At 40.4% G+C, this 22,340-nt stretch overlaps 1 protein-coding gene across 2 annotated transcripts in view; it reads left to right on the top strand.

Annotated features, from left to right (window-relative positions):
- The first annotated feature begins 309 nt into the window (after window positions 1-309).
- The window catches only part of Rrp6 (exosome component Rrp6), a 142,582-nt gene continuing 120,551 nt past the window's right edge, over window positions 310-22,340 (top strand). The window contains exons 1-2 of one of the 2 annotated variants that reach the window (XM_053783791.2): window positions 310-641; window positions 6,368-6,492. In XM_053783791.2, coding sequence (XP_053639766.1) covers window positions 573-641; window positions 6,368-6,492 — 194 coding nt within the window. In that variant the 5' untranslated portion in view covers window positions 310-572. The remainder of the gene's footprint in view (window positions 642-6,367; window positions 6,493-22,340) is intronic. The other variant, XM_053783790.2, reaches the window with a different exon arrangement.

The raw sequence follows: 22,340 nt of genomic DNA, 5'->3' as shown, positions 1-22,340 counted from the left end.
TTTTGACTACCGCCCACAGGATGGGTATGGGGTGCATAATAAACATATTAAACTAAAACTCAGCATTCTCTTTATTTAATACTTGTTTAGCCAATTCATTAACTTTGTCATGGTCCTGGAGGCCCATGTGAGAGGGAATCCACGAAAGCTTAACTATAGTCAATTTCTTAGTAATTTGTGCATAACTAGATCCAGATCCAGATCTATAACTTGCGCCTAGCTTCAGGCACAAGCGTGCTACATTCAGATCTGATGTTATTTAAAGCAAGTAACGAGGAAAAAATGATTTACAGTTAAACTGTGTGCGGTTATAGTTTCTACAACCTTGAGAGCAAGAAGTATGGCAAAGGATCAGTTTGTAATGTGGAAACTCAGTTATTAATTCCAGTACACCTCTGGTGAAGTATATTGGCCAGCTTTGGACAATATCTCTTCCGTTGACATGGGAATCAGGGGTGGATACAGCGTAAGCTGACGCTGACCTTTACAAACCCAACAAGAAGAAGAGGAAGAAGGAAAGACACGTGTAGATGTACAGGCAGTTGTGGTGTTTTTAGCGAAGACGAACAGTAATGGACACGAATATGGTAGATAACCTCAACCCTTACCCAGGGGGTCGGTCCTTAGACGATTTTCTCAAGGTAATAATGTGAAATGCAATATTATGTGCCCATTCCTAGCCCGAACTTTGAAAATATTTTTGTTTATACATTTATGTCAAATGTTTGTAGGTTTTGAGGTACGAGGAGAGGCTAATAAAATTAAAATATAACGACACTGGAAGAGAAGAACCAGGGGAGATGTAACAAAATACATATGCGGTTTACCTGAGTACACAGCCATTTATAACTAGACCTAGTCAAAAGGGAGGTTGGCGTAGCAGCATGTTATGTGAAGTTAGAATGGGAGGAATGTAATTTCTTGTGTAACTGACATACGTGTATCCATTATATTAAACTGATTTTTAGGTTATCCTAGGTAATTTACACTATATGATAATTGTACTTACATGTTCTGTATGACCCTTGTAGGTTTAGCGCATCATTTTTATTATAATTTTTTTTATTTTATTTTTTATTAGGACATGATACATAGTTGTACAAAGAAATATAGTGATTGGGTGTACATGCCAAAAGCCCCTTGTATGCAGAGCGTTATGGGCAGGCTTAAAATTAACTTAAGATTAACTAAGCAATGATATATTTAGTGATAAAAATTACAGTAAACAAATTACAACATGAAGTACAAATGAGTATTTCAAATAAGAAGCATTAAAGTTGTACAAATTTGTAGCATAACAATGTATAATGTAATCGAATCAGATCGAGTGAAATCCATGATTTATAGTGCAGAAACAGGTCATGTGGTTATTAGATGAGTTACTGTACATTCAAGAGAATGGGGCATTCTATTAGGTAATGTAATTAAAAAAAAAACAATTTGATAGGGTCACAGTTATTCAATATTTATTGAGTTGTGGTTGAGTAAGTGGTTTTTAAGAAGAGTCTTGAATTGATAAACAGACAGTATTTCTTTTATATTCACAGGTAAGGAATTCCAGATTTTTGGGCCTTTTATGTGAATTGAGTTGTTACATAGTGTGAGATGGACATGGGGAACATCAACGAGTGATCTGTGCCTTGTGTTATGGTCGTGTGTTCTGTTGAGGTTGGTAAGGAGAAGTTTGAGGGGAGGGTTTATATCTGAGTTTAGTGTTCTATGTATGTAATAGGTGCAATAATAAGTATGGATGTTTTGTACGGTGAGTAAGTCTGGAGTTTTGAATATTGGTGGAGTGTGCTGCCTGGAGTGGGAATTTGTTATCATTCTGACTGCAGCCTTTTGTTGGGTAATTAGTGGTCTGAGATGATTTATTGTTGTTGAGCCCCATGCACAAATTCCATAGGTGAGATAGGGGTAAATGTGTGTTGTGCTAATGCTGATGGTTCTTGCCACTTGAGGGCTGACTGTGGAACATAGTACCATATCTTCGATAGTATGCCTACGGTCTTGGAGATTTTCTTTGAAATTTGTTACTTCTTTATATTGCAGCTGATTTTTACTCAGTTATTAAGTTTTTTAATTCTTAGCTATAATCATGATTTCTACTATATTTATAGCTTGGCTGCTAATAAGTTACTTTGACTTTAATGGGTTATCCTAGGTTATTTAAACGTGTTACTATGCTCAATACTATAATCACCTTGTGTAACTGTACCTAAATATACTTATTAAATGTATTTGTATCTGTACTTCAAAGTACCTACACTAGTACAGCCTCTTGCAGGCTACAGTAACCTTCCCATGTCCCATAAATTAGATCAGGAAGGTGGTATTAGGGGGCAGAAAAATGGCCTTAATTTTACCATCTCTGCTGCTTAAGTTTTCAGCCCCAGTGGGTGAGCACATGCATTATCAAACAACAGAAGAGCCTTAAAATCCTTAGGATCTGGTTTATGGACCTCTAGCTAGTGCTTGTGTACTTCAAGGATGAAATGTGTATAAAACTGGTCACCAAATGCATTTCTGTCAAACCATCCTTTCTTGCCCTTGTAATTATTTTCTTGCAACTCCTTGTTCAATCTTTGAAAGCCCAAGACCATACAGATTTGCACAACATAATACTGAGAAGTGGTCTTTGCTAAGCATACAGCCTGGTGTTCTTTCTTATACTGAGGCTAATGAGAAGTTTTATTTTCTTCTATTTTTAGACAAACTTAAATCTGTGATTTAGGAGTAAGTTGTTTCACATGTCGGAGGATCTCACCTTCAAGGACCATAACATTGTATCAATCGCATCTGCTAGAAAAATGACAGGATGGATAATGAGAACCTTCAAAACTAGGGAGGCCAAGCCCATGATGACACTCTTCAGGTCACTTGTTCTATCTAGGCTGGAATATTGCTGCACACTAACAGCACCTTTCAAGGCAGGTGAAACTGCCGACCTAGAAAATGTACAGAGAACTTTCACGGCGAGCATAACGGAGATAAAACACCTCAATTATTGGGAGCGCTTGAGGTTCCTAAACCTGTATTCCCTGGAACGCAGGAGGGAGAGATACATGATTATATACACCTGGAAAATCCTAGAGGGACTAGTACCGAACTTGCACACGAAAATCACCCACTACGAAAGCAAAAGACTTGGCAGACGATGCACCATCCCCCCAATGAAAAGCAGGGGTGTCACTAGCACGTTAAGAGACCATACAATAAGTGTCAGGGGCCCGAGACTGTTCAACTGCCTCCCAGCACACATAAGGGGGATTACCAACAGACCCCTGGCAGTCTTCAAGCTGGCACTGGACAAGCACCTAAAGTCAGTTCCGGATCAGCCGGGCTGTGGCTCGTATGTTGGTTTGCGTGCAGCCAGCAGCAACAGCCTGGTTGATCAGGCTCTGATCCACCAGGAGGCCTGGTCTCAGACCGGGCCGCGGGGGCGTTGACCCCCGGAACTCTCTCCAGGTAAACTCCAGGTAAACTCCAGGTCCTGCTGTGACTTGACCTGTGAAACAGTTGATTCCTTCATCACATTGCTTTCAACATTTGACTCTTACATCACAATGCTTTCAACAGTTGACTCCTACATCACATTGTTTTTAACAGTTGATTCCTACATCACATTGCTTTCAATAATTTGAATACATACTGTTAAGACATTTGAAAGATAATACTATTTATAAGATTCCATTCATCATTTGTGATAAGTGTTAATTTTAAGCATTGGCTCTATCAACATATAGTTGATACTGTGTGCATTGTGATACAAAAATACAGAGAACCATGATATTAATTTCAATAATGCTAAAACATTTATGGGGTGCAGCAACATTCGGCAAACACTAAGTTAAGGGAATTTTTTAATTAATAGTGTTCCTAATCTCAAATCATTACTTTAAACAAAAATCTTGAGCCTATAATGAATACAGTGTACTTTCTTAAATTAGACAAACCTGTTGAAAAAATATTTGACAAACAAAGAGTAAGTTTTGAGGCTTCAAAATTGCTTTAGTCAAATAAATTCAAATTTGGGAGGAGTATAGTTTGGAAATGTTTTGCCAGTGGAATTGCACAAATTGCTTGGTGGAGTCATTGGTAGGCCTCCTGCAGTGCTCCTTTTTGTGTATATGATATGTCAAATACAGCTTCCAACTACTAGCTTAATATCAAAGAATCGTCTTCTCATAAGTGCAGGTTATTGGTGAATAGTTTAGTATTTCCTAAGGAGAACCTCTAGATAGACCGAAAATACACTCTGCATGCATTTCTATATTCTTGTATGTGGATTATTTATATACAGTAGACCGTCATTTAACATGAGTTATTTGGCACGATTTGGTTATAGCACGATTGAAAAATTGTGGCACAATTTTATACAACACTTTATAAAATTAACTTTACATGATTTTGTTTGCGGGCGTTGAAAAAAATTTCCTCATTCAGTTCCACCTCTCTCCTGCAAGCTAGCTGTGTTTGTGAATTGTATTTTGATCTTTAATTACCATATCTTGTATCTGCCAAGGAATCATGGCACCCAGTAGGCATACCAGTGTTGCTGAAAGTGGGAAGAAAAGGTATAAACGTTTAAGTCTTAGAATTACTGAAGAAAATAGAGATATTAGACAAGAGGTAGCCTATGGCTGTAATGAAGCTTCACTTAGTGCACATAAGAATGAGGTAAATGTGAGTTTGTGTGATGACTGACTGTCTTGCTGACTGACTGACTTTCTGACTTACTGACTGACTTACTGACTGACTTACTGACTGACTTACTGACTGACTTACTGACTGACTTACTGACTGACTTACTGACTGACTTACTGACTGACTTACTGACTGACTTACTGACTAACTTACTGACTGACTTACTGACTGACTTACTGACTGACTTACTGACTGACTTACTGACTGACTTACTGACTGACTTATTGACTGACTTATTGACTGACTTATTGACTGACTTATTGACTGACTTATTGACTGACTTATTGACTGACTTATTGACTGACTTATTGACTGACTTATTGACTGACTTATTGACTGACTGACTTACTGACTGACTTAATGATTGACTTACCAAATTGACTGACTTACTGATTAACTGACTGACTTACTGACTTGACTGACTGACTTACTGACTTGACTGACTGACTTACTGACTTGACTGACTGACTTACTGACTTGACTGACTGACTTACTGACTTGGCTGACTGACTTACTGAATTGACTGACTTACTGAATTGACTGACTTACTGAATTGACTGACTTACTGAATTGACTGACTTACTGAATTGACTGACTTACTGAATTGACTGACTTACTGAATTGACTGACTGACTGACTTACTGACTTGACTAATTTACTGACTGACTTAGACTTTTTCACTGAAGAGGACCCTGAAACGGTGTCTAGAGCAGCTGTTGCCTTACCGTCAGTTGTAATGTACAGTGGGGTAAAATAGAAAAGAAATCCATTACAGAATTTATGCACACTCGAGTACAACCATCGACTTCAGTACCAGAACCTCTACCATCCACCTCAGCCCAGTAGGGCCACAGCATAACTCTCCACTCTTCACAATCATCCACAAACACCAGCACCCACAATTTACTTCTGTTGCATTTGTAATCTTAAGCAGTGAAAACAACATAATACATCACGACAATGAACTACAATTGCATATTCGCTTTTATTTTTGTAAGATCTGTTGGTCTAAAAAAAGGTTGTTTGGCTTTTTTTTTGGGGGGGGGGGGGCTCCCAGGAACGTCACCCTATTTTTCTCATAAATTCTTCAGTTCATCTAACATGGTTTTTACCTAACATGGCTTTTTCAGGAACGTAACTACCATGTTAAATGACGGTCTACTGTAAACAGTATACACACAGAATATAAAATGTTTTAAAGCATAATATTTTTCTTATTATTTATTTTATTATTATCACACTGGCCGATTCCCACCAAGGCAGGGTGGCCCGAAAAAGAAAAACTTTCACCATCATTCACTCCATCACTGTCTTGCCAGAAGGGTGCTTTACACTACAGTTTTTAAACTGCAACATTAACACCCCTCCTTCAGAGTGCAGGCACTGTACTTCCCATCTCCAGGACTCAAGTCCGGCCTGCCGGTTTCCCTGAACCCCTTCATAAATGTTACTTTGCTCACACTCCATCAGCACGTCAAGTATTAAAAACCATTTGTCTCCATTCACTCCTATCAAACACGCTCACGCATGCCTGCTGGAAGTCCAAGCCCCTCGCACACAAAACCTCCTTTACCCCCTCCCTCCAACCTTTCCTAGGCCGACCCCTACCCCTTATATTTCTTATATTTGCTGTATTTCATTTTAATTTGATTTATTTCAGAGCATTATGGGAAGTGTACGAGGGTGCCAGAAAGTGAGCAGTGAGCTTCAGGGCTGGCATCATTACCGGGACTATGCAGGCGTTCGGCGCACAATGCAACAGGTCAACTCTAGCATTACATCACTGTAAGCTGTACACTGCCTTTTCCATTCTTCCTTTCTCCACAGTCTTATTCACATCATTTTACTTAGTTTTTAAATTAGTGTATGAATCTTCCTGGTAATTAGTGCCTTGCCCTCTATATTTGTTGTGCTTTCATTCAGTCACTGTCTCTACCTAGTCAATGACCAATTCAATTTTACAATAAAGTTCATGCCAGTTTTGAAGTTTGTTAAACAGCATTTAAAGCTTTGTGAATTACAGCGAAAACACTTATCAACAAACTAATGGGGGAAGGGTTGTACATGATTGCCAATTTTCTGTTGTTTCTGAATTATGAAATTTATTTTTCATGATGGTTAGTTCTGGAGACACTACTGTACAAGGAGGACAAGGAGGGTGTGAGAAAGGGAAAGTGAGAATTTGAGAGATAGTGAGTGGGTGTGAGAGACAGTGGGTGGGTATGAGAAGGTGGTGTGTGAGTGGGTGGGTGTGAAAGGGGCTAGGAGTGAAAAAGAGAAAGTGTGAGCGAGGGAGGGTGGGAGATGCGAGTGTGTGAAGGTGGAAAAATGAGAGCATGATTAATGGGTATGAGAAGTTGGTTGAATGAGGGGTGGGAGGTGATGAGAGAGGCAGAGGCGTCGCTAGAGTTGTTGCCACCCGGGGCGGAATCTCTGGTGTCACCCGGGGCAGCATCTTTGGTGTCACCCCCATGAAATTCAAGGAGGGGGGGATGGGGGGAGTAAACTCCAGTTATGTCACTACTGCATGACCAGTGAGTGACTAATGTTTAGCAACGAGAACATTTAAGGGCCATAAACCAAACAGGAGAATATTGAGGAAACATAAACCCAAATACCACTTTGAGTACAGGCAACAGATCCTACATTTATTCAGCTTCAACAATGCAAAAAAAAAAACTTGAAAAATAAAGAAAAACATTGCAATATCAGAGAAACACTTGTTCCGATTTGACCTTGAGTACAGGTAACATCTCGGTAAATCTGATTTTACATTTGACCTTGAGCACAGGTAACGTCTCAGTAAATCTGATTTTACATTTGACCTTGAGTACAGGTAACATCTCAGTAAATCTGATTTTACATTTGACCTTGAGTACAGGTAATATATCAGTAAATCTGATCTTACATTTGACCTTGAGTACAGGTAACATCTCAGTGAATCTGATCTTACATTTGACCTTGAGTACAGGTAACACCTCAGTGAATCTGATCTTACATTTTCTTGCCTTCAAGTATGTAAAATCCTCTATCACCTTCTTTAGAGGCTCTATGGTGTCACCCCCTAAATGGTGTCACCCCCCCCCCCCCGCCCCCTTTACGATGCCTCTGGAGAGAGGGTGGGTATCAGATGGTTTGAATGTGGGTGGGTGAGAAGGTGGGTGTGAGGGGGGGGTAGGTATGAGATAGGGTGTGAGAAGTGGGAATAAGAGGGTGAGCTTGAGAGAGGGCATGAGGATGTGCAGGTAGGTGCGAGGGTGGGTGAGTGAGGGGTTGGTATGAGAGATGGGTGGGAGGGTGGTAGATGGGTACTTGAGAGAGGGTGAATTTGATAGGGTTGGTGTGAGAGGTGGGTATGAGAGAGGGTAAGTTTGTGTTAATGTGGGTAGGTAGGTGGCTGAATGTGAGAAGGTGGTGAATAGGTGGTTGAAAGTGAAAGGGTAGGTGAGTGTGAAAGGGTGGGTGAATGTAAAGTAGGTGAGTAGATGGTTGAATATTAAAGGGTGGGTGGATGGATGAATGTGAGAGGGTGGGTAGGTAGATGGGTGAATGCAAGAGTGTGGGTGGCTGGGTTAATGTGAGAGGGGTGTCTGGGATGGTGTTGGAGATTGGTGTGTGTACTGTAGTGTGTGAAGATAGTGGAAAGATGAGGTAGGTATTACTAGGTACTGTACCACTAACTACCAGTCACTCATATACCCTTATCTCATATATGGAATTTGTGCATGGGGATCAACAACATTAAATCACCTAAGACCTCTAATAACCCAGCAAAAGGCAGCAGTCAGAATGATAACAAATTCCCACTCCTGCCAGCATACTCCACTAATTTTCAGAAGTCTAAATCTGCTCACCATTAAGAACATCCATACTTATTCATGTGCCTACTACATACACAGAACAATACATGCAAATATAAACCCTCCACTCAAACTTCTCCTCACCAACCTTAACAGGACACATGACCATAACACTAGACAGATCTCTTTTTGATGTACCTCGTGTCCATATCACACTGTAAAAACTTCACATAAAGGGCCCCAAAATATGGAATTCATTACCAGAAGATACTAAAGTAACCCAGTCTGAAAATCAATTTAAGACTCTTTTCAAAAGCCACTTAATCACCCTAGACTAAATGCTAAATACTCAGTACTCATATACTCAATTATGTATTCCCACATCATAATTTCAACAATTACTTTTGAACCTTTTATCCATTGTTGACAGGAATATAATTGAATCATTGTTTTCACAAAAAGCATTTTTGAATATATGAATACAGTGGACCCTCGACCAACGATGGCATCGTCTAACGTTAAATTCAACTAACGATATATGTTAACGCTAACATGTTGCCTCGACTAACGATAAAAAAACTCGACTAACGATATTCGTTCTCGGGTACCACTTAATATCGTTAGTCGAGGGTCCACTGTATATCTTTTGTCTTATATAAATTAGACTCACTTATAATTAATAATCTACTGTACAACTATGATATAATTAATATTCTACTGCACAGCTATGATATAATTATTAGTGTTAAGTAGTCAGTAAGCCAATAATGTTAAGTTGGCCCATAATGCCTAGGCATAATAGAGGCTCTCTTTGCATTGCAACCCATTCTTGTAAATACATAATCTCAAATGTACTACTGTATTTGCAAAGACATAAATAAATAAGTAAATAAATAAATAAATAAATAAACTGAACATTCTGTGGGCAGGAACATCCCTCCTGGATTTCCAGATACAGTGGAACCTCAAAAATCGAACGTATCACATATCGAATGTTTCGAAAATAGGACCATTTTTTTGGACAAACTGTGTCCCTATTATCGAACTCGCCCCTATTTTCGGACCACTGGGTACGGGACATGTCCGCGGGCCCGCTCTGTCTGCATCGCCGCGCAGACGCCGTGAGCAGTCTAGCTTTGTTTATGCTTGAGTGAACACTAACCTGCGCTCTCATTCACACATTTTACGATTATTTCGTTGTGTTTAGTGCTTGTGGGGCTGTGAAATAAGCTGCCATGAGCCCAAAGAAACTTGCTAGTGGTACCCCTGTGGTAAAGAAAGTGAGAAACCATAGATGTGAAGAAGGAAATAATAGAGAAGTATGAGAGTGGTGTGAGACTTGTTGAGCTTGCCAGGATGTATGGGAAAAAAAGGTCGACCATCGGTTCTGTCCTGTCAAAGAAAGAACAAATCAAGGAAGCTGATGTTGCGAAAGGTGTTAATATGTTAACCAAAAAAAGACCACAAATAGTTGAAGAGGTTGAGAAGTTGTTGCTGGTGTGGATCAAGGATAAAGAGATTGCAGGTGATAGCGTTTCAGAGACGATTATTTGCGAAAAGGCAAGGAAGTTGCATGCCGATCTGGTACAGAAAACTCCTGGAACCAGTGCTGATAGTGAATTTAAGGCCAGCAGAGGCTGGTTTGACAGATTTAAGAAGCATAGTGGCATACACAATGTTGTAAGACATGGTGAGGCAGCCAGTTCAGACAAACAGGCAGCTGAGAAGTTTGTACAGGAGTTTAAGGGGTACATAGACAGCGAAGAATTCAAACCTGAACAAGTGTTTAATTGTGACGAAACAGGCTTGTTTTGGAAGAAAATGCCAAAAAGGACCTTCATCACACAGGAGGAAAAGGCACTGCCAGGACACAAACCTATGAAAGACAGGCTTACTCTTTTGTTCTGTGCTAATGCTAGTGGTGATTTTAAAGTGAAGCCTTTACTTGTGTATCATTCAGAAAATCCCAGAGTGTTTAAGAAAAACAATGTCTTTAAGAACAAGTTATGTATCTTGTGGAAAGCTAATCATAAGGCATGGGTCACAAGACAAAGAGTGGGTCTATGAAGTGTTTCTCCCCAGTGTGAAAAAATACCTCCAGGAAAAGAAATTGCCCTTCAAGTGCCTCCTGTTAATGGACAATGCTCCTGCTCATCCTCCAAACTTATTAGACCTCTTGTCTAAGGACTTCAGTTTTATAAAAGTGAAGTTCTTGCCTCCTAACACCACTCCTCTCCTCCAGCCCATGGACCAGCAGGTCATTTCTAACTTCAAAAAACTCTACACAAAAGCAGTGTTTGAAAAGTGCTTTGAAGTGACCACAGACACAAAGTTGACCCTAAGAGAGTTCTGGAGGAATCACTTCAACATCTACAGCTCCATAAGCCTTATAGGTAAGGCTTGGGAGGGAGTGACTTCCAGGACTTTGAACTCTGCTTGGAGACAATTGTGGCCAGATTGTGTCCAAAAGAGGAATTTTGAAGGGTTTGAGGCTGACCCTGACCCTGACCCAGCTCACCCTCTGCCTGTTGTGGACTCTATTGTGGCATTGGGGAACACCCTGGGGTTGGAGGTGAGTGGTGAGGATGTGGAAGAGTTGGTGGAGGACCACAGGGAAGAGCTAACCACTGAAGAGCTGCAAGAGGTTCATCTGGAGCAGTATCAGACCACAGCTGAGGAACTTGCTTCAGAGGAGGAGGAAGAGGGAGTGGATGAGGTGCCTTCTTCAAAGATTAAAGAGATTTGTGCCAAGTGGAATGATGTCCAAATGTTTGTGCAAAAGTACCACCCTGAGCAAGCTGAAACAAGCCATCTTTGCAACAAGTTCAGTGACAGAACCATGTCCCATTTTAGGGAAATGTTAAAGAGGCACCAGAAACAGAGGACTGTGGATAGTTATTTTGTGAGACAGATGTCCAGTGACTCTCAAGCTGGTCCTAGTGGCATTAAAAGACAGAGAAGGGAAGTAACTCCAGAGAGGGTTTCACCTGAAGTCCTCATGGAGGGGGATTCTCCTTCCAAACACTAACCCCAACTCCCTCTCTCCTCCTCCCTATCTTCCAGATGCCATCACCAATCTTCAATAAAGGTAAGTAAAAATGTTATTTTATATGTATTACTATACATAATTAAAAACTATAGTATTTGTTGTATGTAAAACTGTAATTAATCTCTATAAAATGTATTTTTTGTGTGAATATTTTTGGGTTTCTGGAATGGATTAATTGTATTTCCATTATTTCTTATGGGAAATATTGCTTCGAATTTCAGACTTTTCGAATTTTGAACTAGCTCCTGGAACGGATTAAGTTCGATTTTTGAGGTTCCACTGTATACCAACCCAGCTCCCTGCCTTAACAGTACTGCCCCTCCTCCCAACCTAACGTTACTGCAACCCAATCACTAACACTACATTAATAATAAATCTTCAGTACAGATCTCCAATAATCTCAAAAAGAGCTTTTATGCATACAGTAGGCCCCCACTTATACGACAGGTTAGGTTCCAGGGTGCTGCCACAAAGCAGACATTGCCGGAAAGTAGAACACCATTTTTTTCCATTTATAAATGAATATAAATGCCAGATGGCAAGTTTGCACTATCATATATTAAGTTAGCAATAGAACTAGGCATTAAAAACAATAAAAAGTAAACTACACACATTACACTCATTATTTACCTCAAAGTATTTATTGTCTTAATGTAGGGCAAAAGGTGAGTAGTATTTACTGTAAGAAGTCAGGTGTGGTAGGTATGGTAGTCCTCCTGGCCACCTCACCCCCACATAATATACTATGATGCTTAAAGTGCTCTAGAGTGATAAAATGCATATACACCATACACCTGCAGATGTTGCAGGTGTATGGTGTAGGAGGTAGGTTACTGAAAGCAGTGAAGAGATTTTACGAGGATAGTGAGGCTCAAGTTAGAGTATGTAGGAAAGAGGGAAATTATGTCCCAGTAAAAGTAGGCCTTAGACAAGGATGTGTGATGTCACCGTGGTTGTTTAATATATTTATAGATGGGGTTGTAAGAGATGTAAATGCGAGGGTCTTGGCAAGAGGCGTGGAGTTAAAAGATAAAGAATCACACATAAAATGGGAGCTGTCACAGTTGCTCTTTGCTGATGACACTGTGCTCTTGGGAGATTCTGAAGAGAAGTTGCAGAGATTGGTGGATGAATTTGGTAGGGTGTGCAAAAGAAGAAAATTAAAAGTGAATACAGAAAAGAGTAAGGTTATGAGGATAACAAAAAGATTAGGTGATGAAAGATTGGATATCAGATTGGAGGGAGAGAGTATGGAGGAGGTGAATGTATTCAGATATTTGGGAGTGGACGTGTCAGCGGATGGGTCTATGAAAGATGAGGTGAATCATAGAATTGATGAGGGGAAAAGGGTGAGTGGTGCAGTTAGGAGTCTGTGGAGACAAAGAACTTTGTCCTTGGAGGCAAAGAGGGGAATGTATGAGAGTATAGTTTTACCAACGCTCTTATATGGGTGTGAAGCATGGGTGATGAATGTTGCAGCGAGGAGAAGGCTGGAGGCAGTGGAGCTGTCATGTCTGAGGGCAATGTGTGGTGTGAATATAATGCAGAGAATTCGTAGTTTGGAAGTTAGGAGGAGGTGCGGGATTACCAAAACTGTTGTCCAGAGGGCTGAGGAAGGGTTGTTGAGGTGGTTCGGACATGTAGAGAGAATGGAGCGAAACAGAGTGACTTCAAGAGTGTATCAGTCTGTAGTGGAAGGAAGGCGGGGTAGGGGTCGGCCTAGGAAAGGTTGGAGGGAGGGGGTAAAGGAGGTTTTGTGTACGAGGGGCTTGGACTTCCAGCAGGCATGCGTGAGCGTGTTTGATAGGAGTGAATGGAGACAAATGGTTTTTAATACTTGACGTGCTGTTGGAGTGTGAGCAAAGTAACATTTATGAAGGGGTTCAGGGAAACCGGCAGGCCGGACTTGAGTCCTGGAGATGGGAAGTACAGTGCCTGCACTCTGAAGGAGGGGTGTTAATGTTGCAGTTTAAAAACTGTAGTGTAAAGCACCCTTCTGGCAAGACAGTGATGGAGTGAATGATGGTGAAGGTTTTTCTTTTTCAGGCCACCCTGCCTTGGTGGGAATCGGCCTGTGTGATAATAAAAATAAATAACAGTTCACTCATTTCTTACCTTAAAATATTTGTAGAGTTAATGGTCTTAATGTAGGGTGAGAGGTGAAAAGTATTTATTTGTACAAAGTCATGTGGGAAGTATGGTAGCCTGCCTGGCCACTTCACCTACTACAACATTTAAAGTGCCCTAGAGTGATAAAATGCATGTACAGTGGACCCCCGCATAACGATATTAATCCGTTCCTGAGAGCTCATTGTTATGCGAAATTATCGTTATGCGAATGAATTTTCCCCATAAGAAATAATGGAAATCAAATTAATCCGTGCAAGACACCCAAAAGTATGAACAAAAAAATTTTACCACATGAAATATACATTTTCCTACACACAAAGAGAAGGATACATGCACAATAGTAGAGTAGTACATGCACAATATATATTGTGCATGTACTACTCTACTAAATGAAGAATAAATGACACTTACCTTTATTGAAGATGCAGCAATGACTGAGGAGACACTGTGTCCTGGGAATGCCTTTTCCTCCTGAGTACTGTAGATCCTGTTTGGCATTTTCTTCCAGAACAGGCCTTATCACACTGTGTATGCCACTACGATTCTTAAATCTCTCAAACCAACCTTTGCTGGCTTTAAATTCACCAATATGAGCACTAGTTCCAGGCATTTTTCCCTGTTCACCTGGGTGTTAGTTGACTGGTGTGGGTTGCATCCTGGGAGACAAGATTAAGGACCCCAATGGAAATAAGTTAGACAGTCTTCGATGACACTGACTTTTTTGGGTTATCCTGGGTGGCTAACCCTCTGGGGTTAATTGTTTCTTGGTATTCTCAATAAGCCACACCAACAATGGTGCTACAGCAGCAGCAGCAGCAGCAGCAGCTGACAGTGCTACAGCAGCAGCTGACAGTGCTACAGCAGCAGCAGACGTTGCTACAGCAGCAGCAGATGGTACTACAGCAGCAGCAGCAGCTGATGGTGGTACAGCAGCAGCAGCAGCTGACGGTGCTACAGCAGCAGCAGCTGGCAGTGCAGCAGCAGCAGCAGCTGACAGTGCTACAGCAGCAGCTGACAGTGCTACAGCAGCAGCAGACGGTGCTACAGCAGCAGCAGACGGTACTACAGCAGCATCAGCAGCTGACGGTGGTACAGCAGCAGCAGCAGCTGACGGTGATACAGCAGCAGCAGCAGTTGACAGTGCTACAGCAGCAGCAGCATCAGCAGTTGACCATGGTACCACAGTATTTTGATAATATTTCTCACCCTTTTTACCACAGGGTTGGCACTAGAAGCTTTCTTGGGGCCCATGGTCACTTATTTTGCAGATAAAATCACCAAATATATGAATAACAAAAAGGCACAATACCGTGACTGGAACGATACACAAATAACCCGCACATAAAAGAGAGAAGCTTACGACGACATTTCGGTCCGACTTGGACCATTGACAAAGTCACACTAACAGAGGTGGAGCAGCACGGCTATATATAGGCAGGAAGAGGTGGAGGTAGTAGTAGTAGTAGTACAAGAATTGTATATAATACCGACAAGATGAAATTAAGACACATGCACAACACCCGGGCATCCCCATCATAGACGTTTCGCCATCCAGCCAGCCACTGGATGGCGAAACGTCCACAACAAAGACAACCAGACATGCTTCCCCTGTCAAGAAAAGTGTTCTTATCTCCCTCTTTCTCCGTGCCCTCCGCATCTGTGATCCTCAGTTCCTTCCAGCAGAAATTTCCACTCTTCATAATTCGTTCTCCTGTCTTGGCTGCCCTTCCCATTTCATAGACTCTGCCCTCTCACGTGCTAAACGCAATTTCTTCTCTCCCAAACTCTCTACTCATGGGAACTCTTCTATCCTCTGCCTTCCCTACATTTCCGGTCTTTCTAATCTCAATAATTCTCTCCGTCCCTTAGACATCCGCCAGACTAACACTCTTCGCACTAATCTCGTTCATACCTCTCCTCCCTCTACAGATGTTCCTGGTGTCTACTCTATTTCTTGCTCCTCCTGTCCTCTTCAATACTTCGGAGAAACTGGTCGATCTCTTTCTGACAGACTTAGGGAGCACAAAAATAGTGTTAGGCTTGCCGACGCTAACAATGCTCTTTTCTGTCACGTCAGAGATCATAGCCATCCTATTGACTGGTCTTCTGCTAAAACTGTCTTCCCTTCTTCCAACTCGAACAGTCACCGTCTAGTTGAATCCTCTCTAATATACAACTTTCCTTGTATGAACCTTAGCCCTGGCTTCGTCTCTGTAGATGCCTTCCTCTCCCACTACATTGTAAAATGCTCCAAACTTCAGAACACCCGTGACTTAACCTGAATCCTCATTTTTTCTTTCTTTTTCTTCTTCCTCTTCCTCTTTCCTCTTTCCTTTTCTCCTCTGGGTTGTCTTTCTCTCTCCTGTCTCGTGTTTCTGTTCCTTCTTCATTTATTTTATTTCACCACTTCCCCTTTCACGCACCTCTGTGCGCTTGCTCTCCCTCTGTGGGCATCTAGCTCTCTTGCAGTGCTCCCCTTCCTTTGTTTTTGACTGGCTCGTCATCCTTATTTCCCACTTCTACCACTACTACTACCTCTTCTTCTTCTACTACTACTACAACTACTGATGAAATTAAGACACATGTGCGGCGTCTGGTTGTCTTTGTTGTGGACGTTTCGCCATCCAGTGGCTGGCTGGATGGCGAAACGTCTACGATGGGGATGCCCGGGTGTTGTGCATGTGTCTTAATTTCATCTTGTCGGTATTATATACAATTCTACTACTACTACTACTACTACTACTACTACTACTACTACTACTACTACTACTACTACTACTACTACTACTACTACTACTACTACTACTACTACTACTACTACTACTACTACTACTACTACTACTACTACTACTACTACTACTACTACTACTACTACTACTACTACTACTACTACTACTACTACTACTACTACTACTACTACTACTACTACTACTACTACTACTACTACTACTACTACTACTACTACTACTACTACTACTACTACTACTACTACTACTACTACTACTACTACTACTACTACTACTACTACTACTACTACTACTACTACTACTACTACTACTACTACTACTACTACTACTACTACTACTACTACCACCACCACCACCACCACTACCACCACCTCTTCCTGCCTATATATAGCCGTCCTGTTCCACCTCTGTTAGTGTGACTTTGTCAATGGTCCAAGTCGGACCGAAACGCCGTCGTAAGCTTCTCTCTTTTATGTGCGGGTTATTTATGTATAAAATCACCAAAAACGCTGTAATAATATGAAATGTTCCGATTGTATGCTTGGATTTTACCGCGGAGGCTGGCTTGTAAACATTGCCACCGGTGGAACATGTGAGGCTGGCTCAGGCCGCACATTAGATGCTTCTCAGACGAATAGCGTTGAGCGGGTTTTTTAGCGGTATGCGAGGCAAAATCTTAGCGATAAAATGTATCGGTATGCGGATTTAACGTTACGTGATGCCAGCGGTATGCGGGGGGTCCACTGTAGTACAGTACACTCATTATTTACCTTAAAATATTTTAGTCTTCATGTAGGGTGAGAAGTGAGTAAGCGAGATAAAAACAAATAAACGAGAGAGAGAGAGAGAATGAGTAAGATGACAGAGCCGCAGAGTACTTATGTAAACAAACATGTCTGGTTATGGTTGATACACGTTCATACAAACACCTTACATTGTGTACAAGTTGTCTCCACAGTGATATAGTAGAATAAATAAAGACCATTTTTAGAAGGAATGATGCTGTGACAAATTATTATTATTATTACAAATTATTATTATTACTATTACATGTATTATAATCATAATAAAAAAGAAGCGCTAAACCCAAAGGGTCATGAATAGCTATAGATAGAGTGAAGGCATACGAAGAGAATATTTTTCTACAGTTAAGTAACTGGTGTTTGACTAGAGAAAACGTAATTCGTCTGACACTATTATTATTATAATCATAAAAAAAAGAAGCGCTAAACCCAAAGGGTTGTGAGTAGTATAGATAGAGTGAAGGCATACGAAAAGAATATTTTTCTACAGTTAAGTAACTGGTGTTTGACTAGAGAAAACGTAATTCTTGTGACACTCCTATAAACCACTTGGTAAAAAAATGTCATATTTATGTCAATTTTTATACTTTGGTTGTATGTATCATGTTTCTAAGTTATGTAGTGTGTTTATTTTATAATTTTGAAAAAATATCATAGATGGATTAATGGGAATGTCTATATTAATGTAATATATGACATTTAATGTGCCCAAGAGATTATATGGCATCAAGAGTAGAGAGACTCTTAGTGATTTTAGTGTGTACCTGCATACCAGTACAGTGTGAAAGTATATTTAGGTATAGGTACACATAACTTTAAAACACTTGAAATTTTGGAAAATTTCCAGACATGATAGAGAGATATGCTCACCGAGAATGTAAACAAACCACTTGCTGTATAGCAAGTTTTGGTCATAATTTGAAATCGCTGTATTAGCGGAACACCGGAAGGTGAAATGCCGTAAAGCAAGGCCCTACTGTATATGAATTGAAAGTAGTGAAGGAACAGCAAATCTGTGGAAAGTTGTGAGCCAGTGAGGGAGGTAGGAAGACAGTGAGAGACATTGAATCAGTGAGGGAGGCAGAGAGAGGCAAGGATGGATGGAGAAAAGCAGGGAGGGAGGTAGTGAGAGGCAAGGAAGGATGGAAAGAGGCAGGGAGGCAGTGAGAGGCAAGGCAGGATGGAGAGAGGCAGGGAGGAAGTCAGTGAGAGGCAGGGATGTAGACAGTGAATTAGTGAGGGGGGGGGTTAGTGAGAAGCAAGAAAGGATGGAATTAGGCAGGGAGGCAGAAAATCATGATTATAACCTTATAAATTAGAACAGCTAAGTAACTCAGTAGTGTGAAAATCAGCTACAGTGAAACAAGGTGCGATAGGAATAAAGTGAACCGAGTTATTTACGTGAACATTAAATAGAGATGATCAGTGTGCAGCAATAGGTACCACTTAAATGTTAACTGTACCAGGTAAATGTAAGCTGGAAATATAAACACATGTGCAGTATAATGTGATCCTTTATTGATAACGTTTCGCCCACACAGTGGGCTTTTTCAAGTCGCAAACAGATCTACCTGGGGTGGAAGGTACGCGAGTATTTATAGTCAGGTTCAGAATGCTGCATCTGATGATGTACCGAGTGGGTTTATAGAGTCTAAAATCTTGGGTAGCAGCATTCTCCACCTGACCTCAGCATTCTGAACCTGACTATAAATACTCGCGTACCTTCCACCCCAGGTAGATATGTTTGTGACTTGAAAAAGCCCACTGCGTGGGCAAAACGTTGTCAATAAAGGATCACATTATACTGCATATGTGTTTATATTTCCATTGTGTCGGTATTTTATACCATTTATTTCCATAAATGTAAGCTTTTTATATATGCATACAAGATATATACACAAATTATGAATGCACTGGGTAAAAAATTAGCCTACACACAATTGCTGTGGACAAAATCCTTAATTATACAGTGGACCCCTGGTTTTCGGCCTGTGCGGAAATCGTAGAATTCGGATTTTGAGCACTTTTTTTGGCTACTCCCCCCACCCCCCCCCCCCCGGGTTTCGTATATCTGCTTGGAAATCGGTACCAGACACGTCTACCTGGGCCGCTCATATGTCCATTTATTTATTTTATTTATTTATTTATTTACAATTTGAGCATACATACAGAGGTACAAAAAAATACAGATAAGAGCAGCATGCCAAAGCCACTTATACTATGCATAGCATTTCGGGCTGGCTTAAAATTAACTAAGCAATGATGAAATCAGTGATAATACATTATTTTAAACAGATAACTATGAAGCACAAATGAGTATTACAAAGACAGGTCATATGGTTGCATGCATTGTTGTACATTCAGTCGTATGGAGTATTCTGTTAGGTAGTGTATTTAAAAAATAATAAAGTTAGATTGGGTTTTAGGTTTAACATTTATGTGATATAATTGTGAGAAACATTTAAGATATACAATTTATAAGGTTCAGTTATTCAGTATTTATTTGGTTTTGGGTGAGTAAGTGATCTTTGAGAAGAGACTTTAATTTATAAACAGGTAGTGTTTCTTTTATATTTACAGGTAATGAATTCCAGATTTTAGGGCCTTTTATGTGCATTGAGTTTTTGCATAGTGTGAGATGGACACGAGGAACATCAAAGAGTGATCTGTGCCTTGTGTTATGGTCATGTGTTCTGTTGAGGTTGGCAAGGAGATGTTTGAGGGGAGGGTTAATATCAGAGTTAAGTGTTCTATGTATGTAATAGGTGCAGTAATAAGTATGGATGTTTTGTATGGTGAGTAGGTTTAGTGTATTGAATATTGGTGGAGTGTGCTGCCTGTAGTGAGAATTTGTTATCATTCTAACTGCAGCCTTTTGTTGGGTAATTAGTGGTCTGAGATGGTTAATTGTTGTTGAGCCCCATGCACAAATTCCATAGGTGAGATAGGGGTAAATAAGAGAGTGATCTAGGGCCAGGAGGGCTGACTGTGGAACATAGTACCGTATCTTCGATAGTATGCCTACAGTCTTGGAAATTTTCTTAGAAATTTGTTGTATATGTGTATGAAATTTGAGTCTATTATCAAGGTGGATTCCTAAGAATTTTCCCTCTGTTAGCTTTGTGATAGGTGATCCGTTTATCATTATGTTAAGAGGGACATCTGTAGCTCTGTTACCAAACTGAATGAAGTAGGTTTTGTCAATGTTTAGTGTAAGTTTGTTAGTCCTCATCCAGGTAGATATTTTCTGTAATTCGGTATTTACAGTATTGGCTAGCGTGACTGGGCTCGGGTGAGAGAAGACGTATGTAGTGTCATCTGCAAATAGTGTGGGTTTGAGTAATTGCGAAGCATTTGGAAGGTCATTTATGTATAGGAGAAAGAGAAGAGGGCCAAGGACACTTCCCTGTGGGACACCAACTGTAATTGGTTGCGCAGAAGAGTTTGCCCCATTTGCGTACACATATTGGCTTCTGTTGCTGAGGTATGACTTGAGGTAGTTGAGGGAGTGCCCTCTTATACCATAGTGTGACAATTTTACATGGAGCAAGTCATGGTCAACTGTATCAAAAGCTTTACGTAAGTCAATGAAGATCCCCAGTGGGACTTCTTTTTTCTCTATTGCAGTGTATATATGTTCTAGCATGTGTATAATAGCATCATTAGTATTTTTATTAGGCCTGAATCCAAATTGGCAGGGGTTGAGTATGTTTTGGGAGATAAGGTAGGAGTAGATTCGTTTATGAATTAATTTTTCGAAGATTTTTGAGAGAGGGTGTAAGTTGCATATTGGCCTATAGTTATTCAACTCTGTTTGGTCTCCTCCTTTGTGGATCGGGGTGACCCTTGCTATTTTGAGTACTGTAGGGAAGGTGGAGGATTCTATGGATTTGTTAAAGAGTGTTGCAATGATTGGTGATAGCACTTGTGACAGTTTTTTGTATATAAAGGGTGGTAAGGTATTTAAATCTCCTGCCTTGTTTTTTAGTGCGTTGATAATAAGGGAGACTTCGTATGGGTTAGTCAGAGCTAGGAACAGTGTGTTCAGGTAGTTGCCGGTGAGGTAGTCATTTGGTGGGGTATCTGAGCTTGTGATTTTATTGGCAAGGTTTTGTCCTATAGTGGAGAAGAAATCATTGAGTCTGTTTGCTGTTTCTGTTGGTGGGAGTTGGGGTTCATCTGATTTTGCTAATTTTATTTCGCTATTTCGTGATATCTTTTTTGTTCCCAGAATTTCTGATAGGGTTTTCCAGGTCTTTTTTATATCACCTCGTAAGTTGGATAATCTGTTCTCATAATACAATTTTTTTGCCCTTCTTATCAGGCTGGTTAGGATTGACAAGTAACGTTTTGTTTGGTCTCTGGTTATGTGACCCATTCTGTACTGTTTTTCATATTGGTGTTTTGTATTTATGGATTTGAGAATGCTGGGTGTTAGCCAGGGACTGTTCAGTCTCTTAGCTGTCATCTGTTTAGTTTTTTTAGGGCAGTGCTTGTTATAGAGGTATTGGGTCTTTTTTAGAAAATTATTAATACATTCGTCAGTATCTGTATAGATTTCTAGCTCAGTGTGCCAATCAATGTTTGCTACTGCTGTTGTGAAGTTATTAATGGCTGCCTCATTGTGAAGTCTGAAGGTGACTTTAGTAGTGTCTTGGGGTAGTTTACCAAGAGTTGTTATGAGGAAAGTAGGGTAGTGGTCTGTGGTATTATCTGTAATTATGCCTGATTTTAAAGGGGATATGGTGTTGGTCCAGATGTGGTCAAGTAGGGAAACACTAGTCTCTGTAACTCTTGTAGGTTTTGTTACTGTTGGTAGTAACATACAGTTACTCATTGTGTTTGTGAATTCAGTAACATGTGGGTCCTGGTCTTGCAGGAGATTTATATTGAAGTCACCTGAGAGTAGTAAGTGATCTTTGTTCATGCGTGTATCAGTTATCATACTTCCTAGGTTTTGACTAAATTGGCTAATGTTTGACTGTGGAACTCTGTAGATGTTTATCAATGTGCGAGGTTTTTGTAGGTATTTGGATTTGAATTTAGCTATTATATATTCCCCATGTTCATCCCTTGTGCAAGTATTAGTGATACATTCTAGTTG

Source organism: Cherax quadricarinatus, chromosome 33 (genome assembly GCF_038502225.1).
Source record: "Cherax quadricarinatus isolate ZL_2023a chromosome 33, ASM3850222v1, whole genome shotgun sequence".
Taxonomy (NCBI): Eukaryota; Metazoa; Arthropoda; class Malacostraca; order Decapoda; family Parastacidae; genus Cherax; species Cherax quadricarinatus.
The sequence above is the reverse complement of the archived record's forward strand: the minus strand, read 5'-3'. Positions and strand labels throughout refer to the sequence as shown.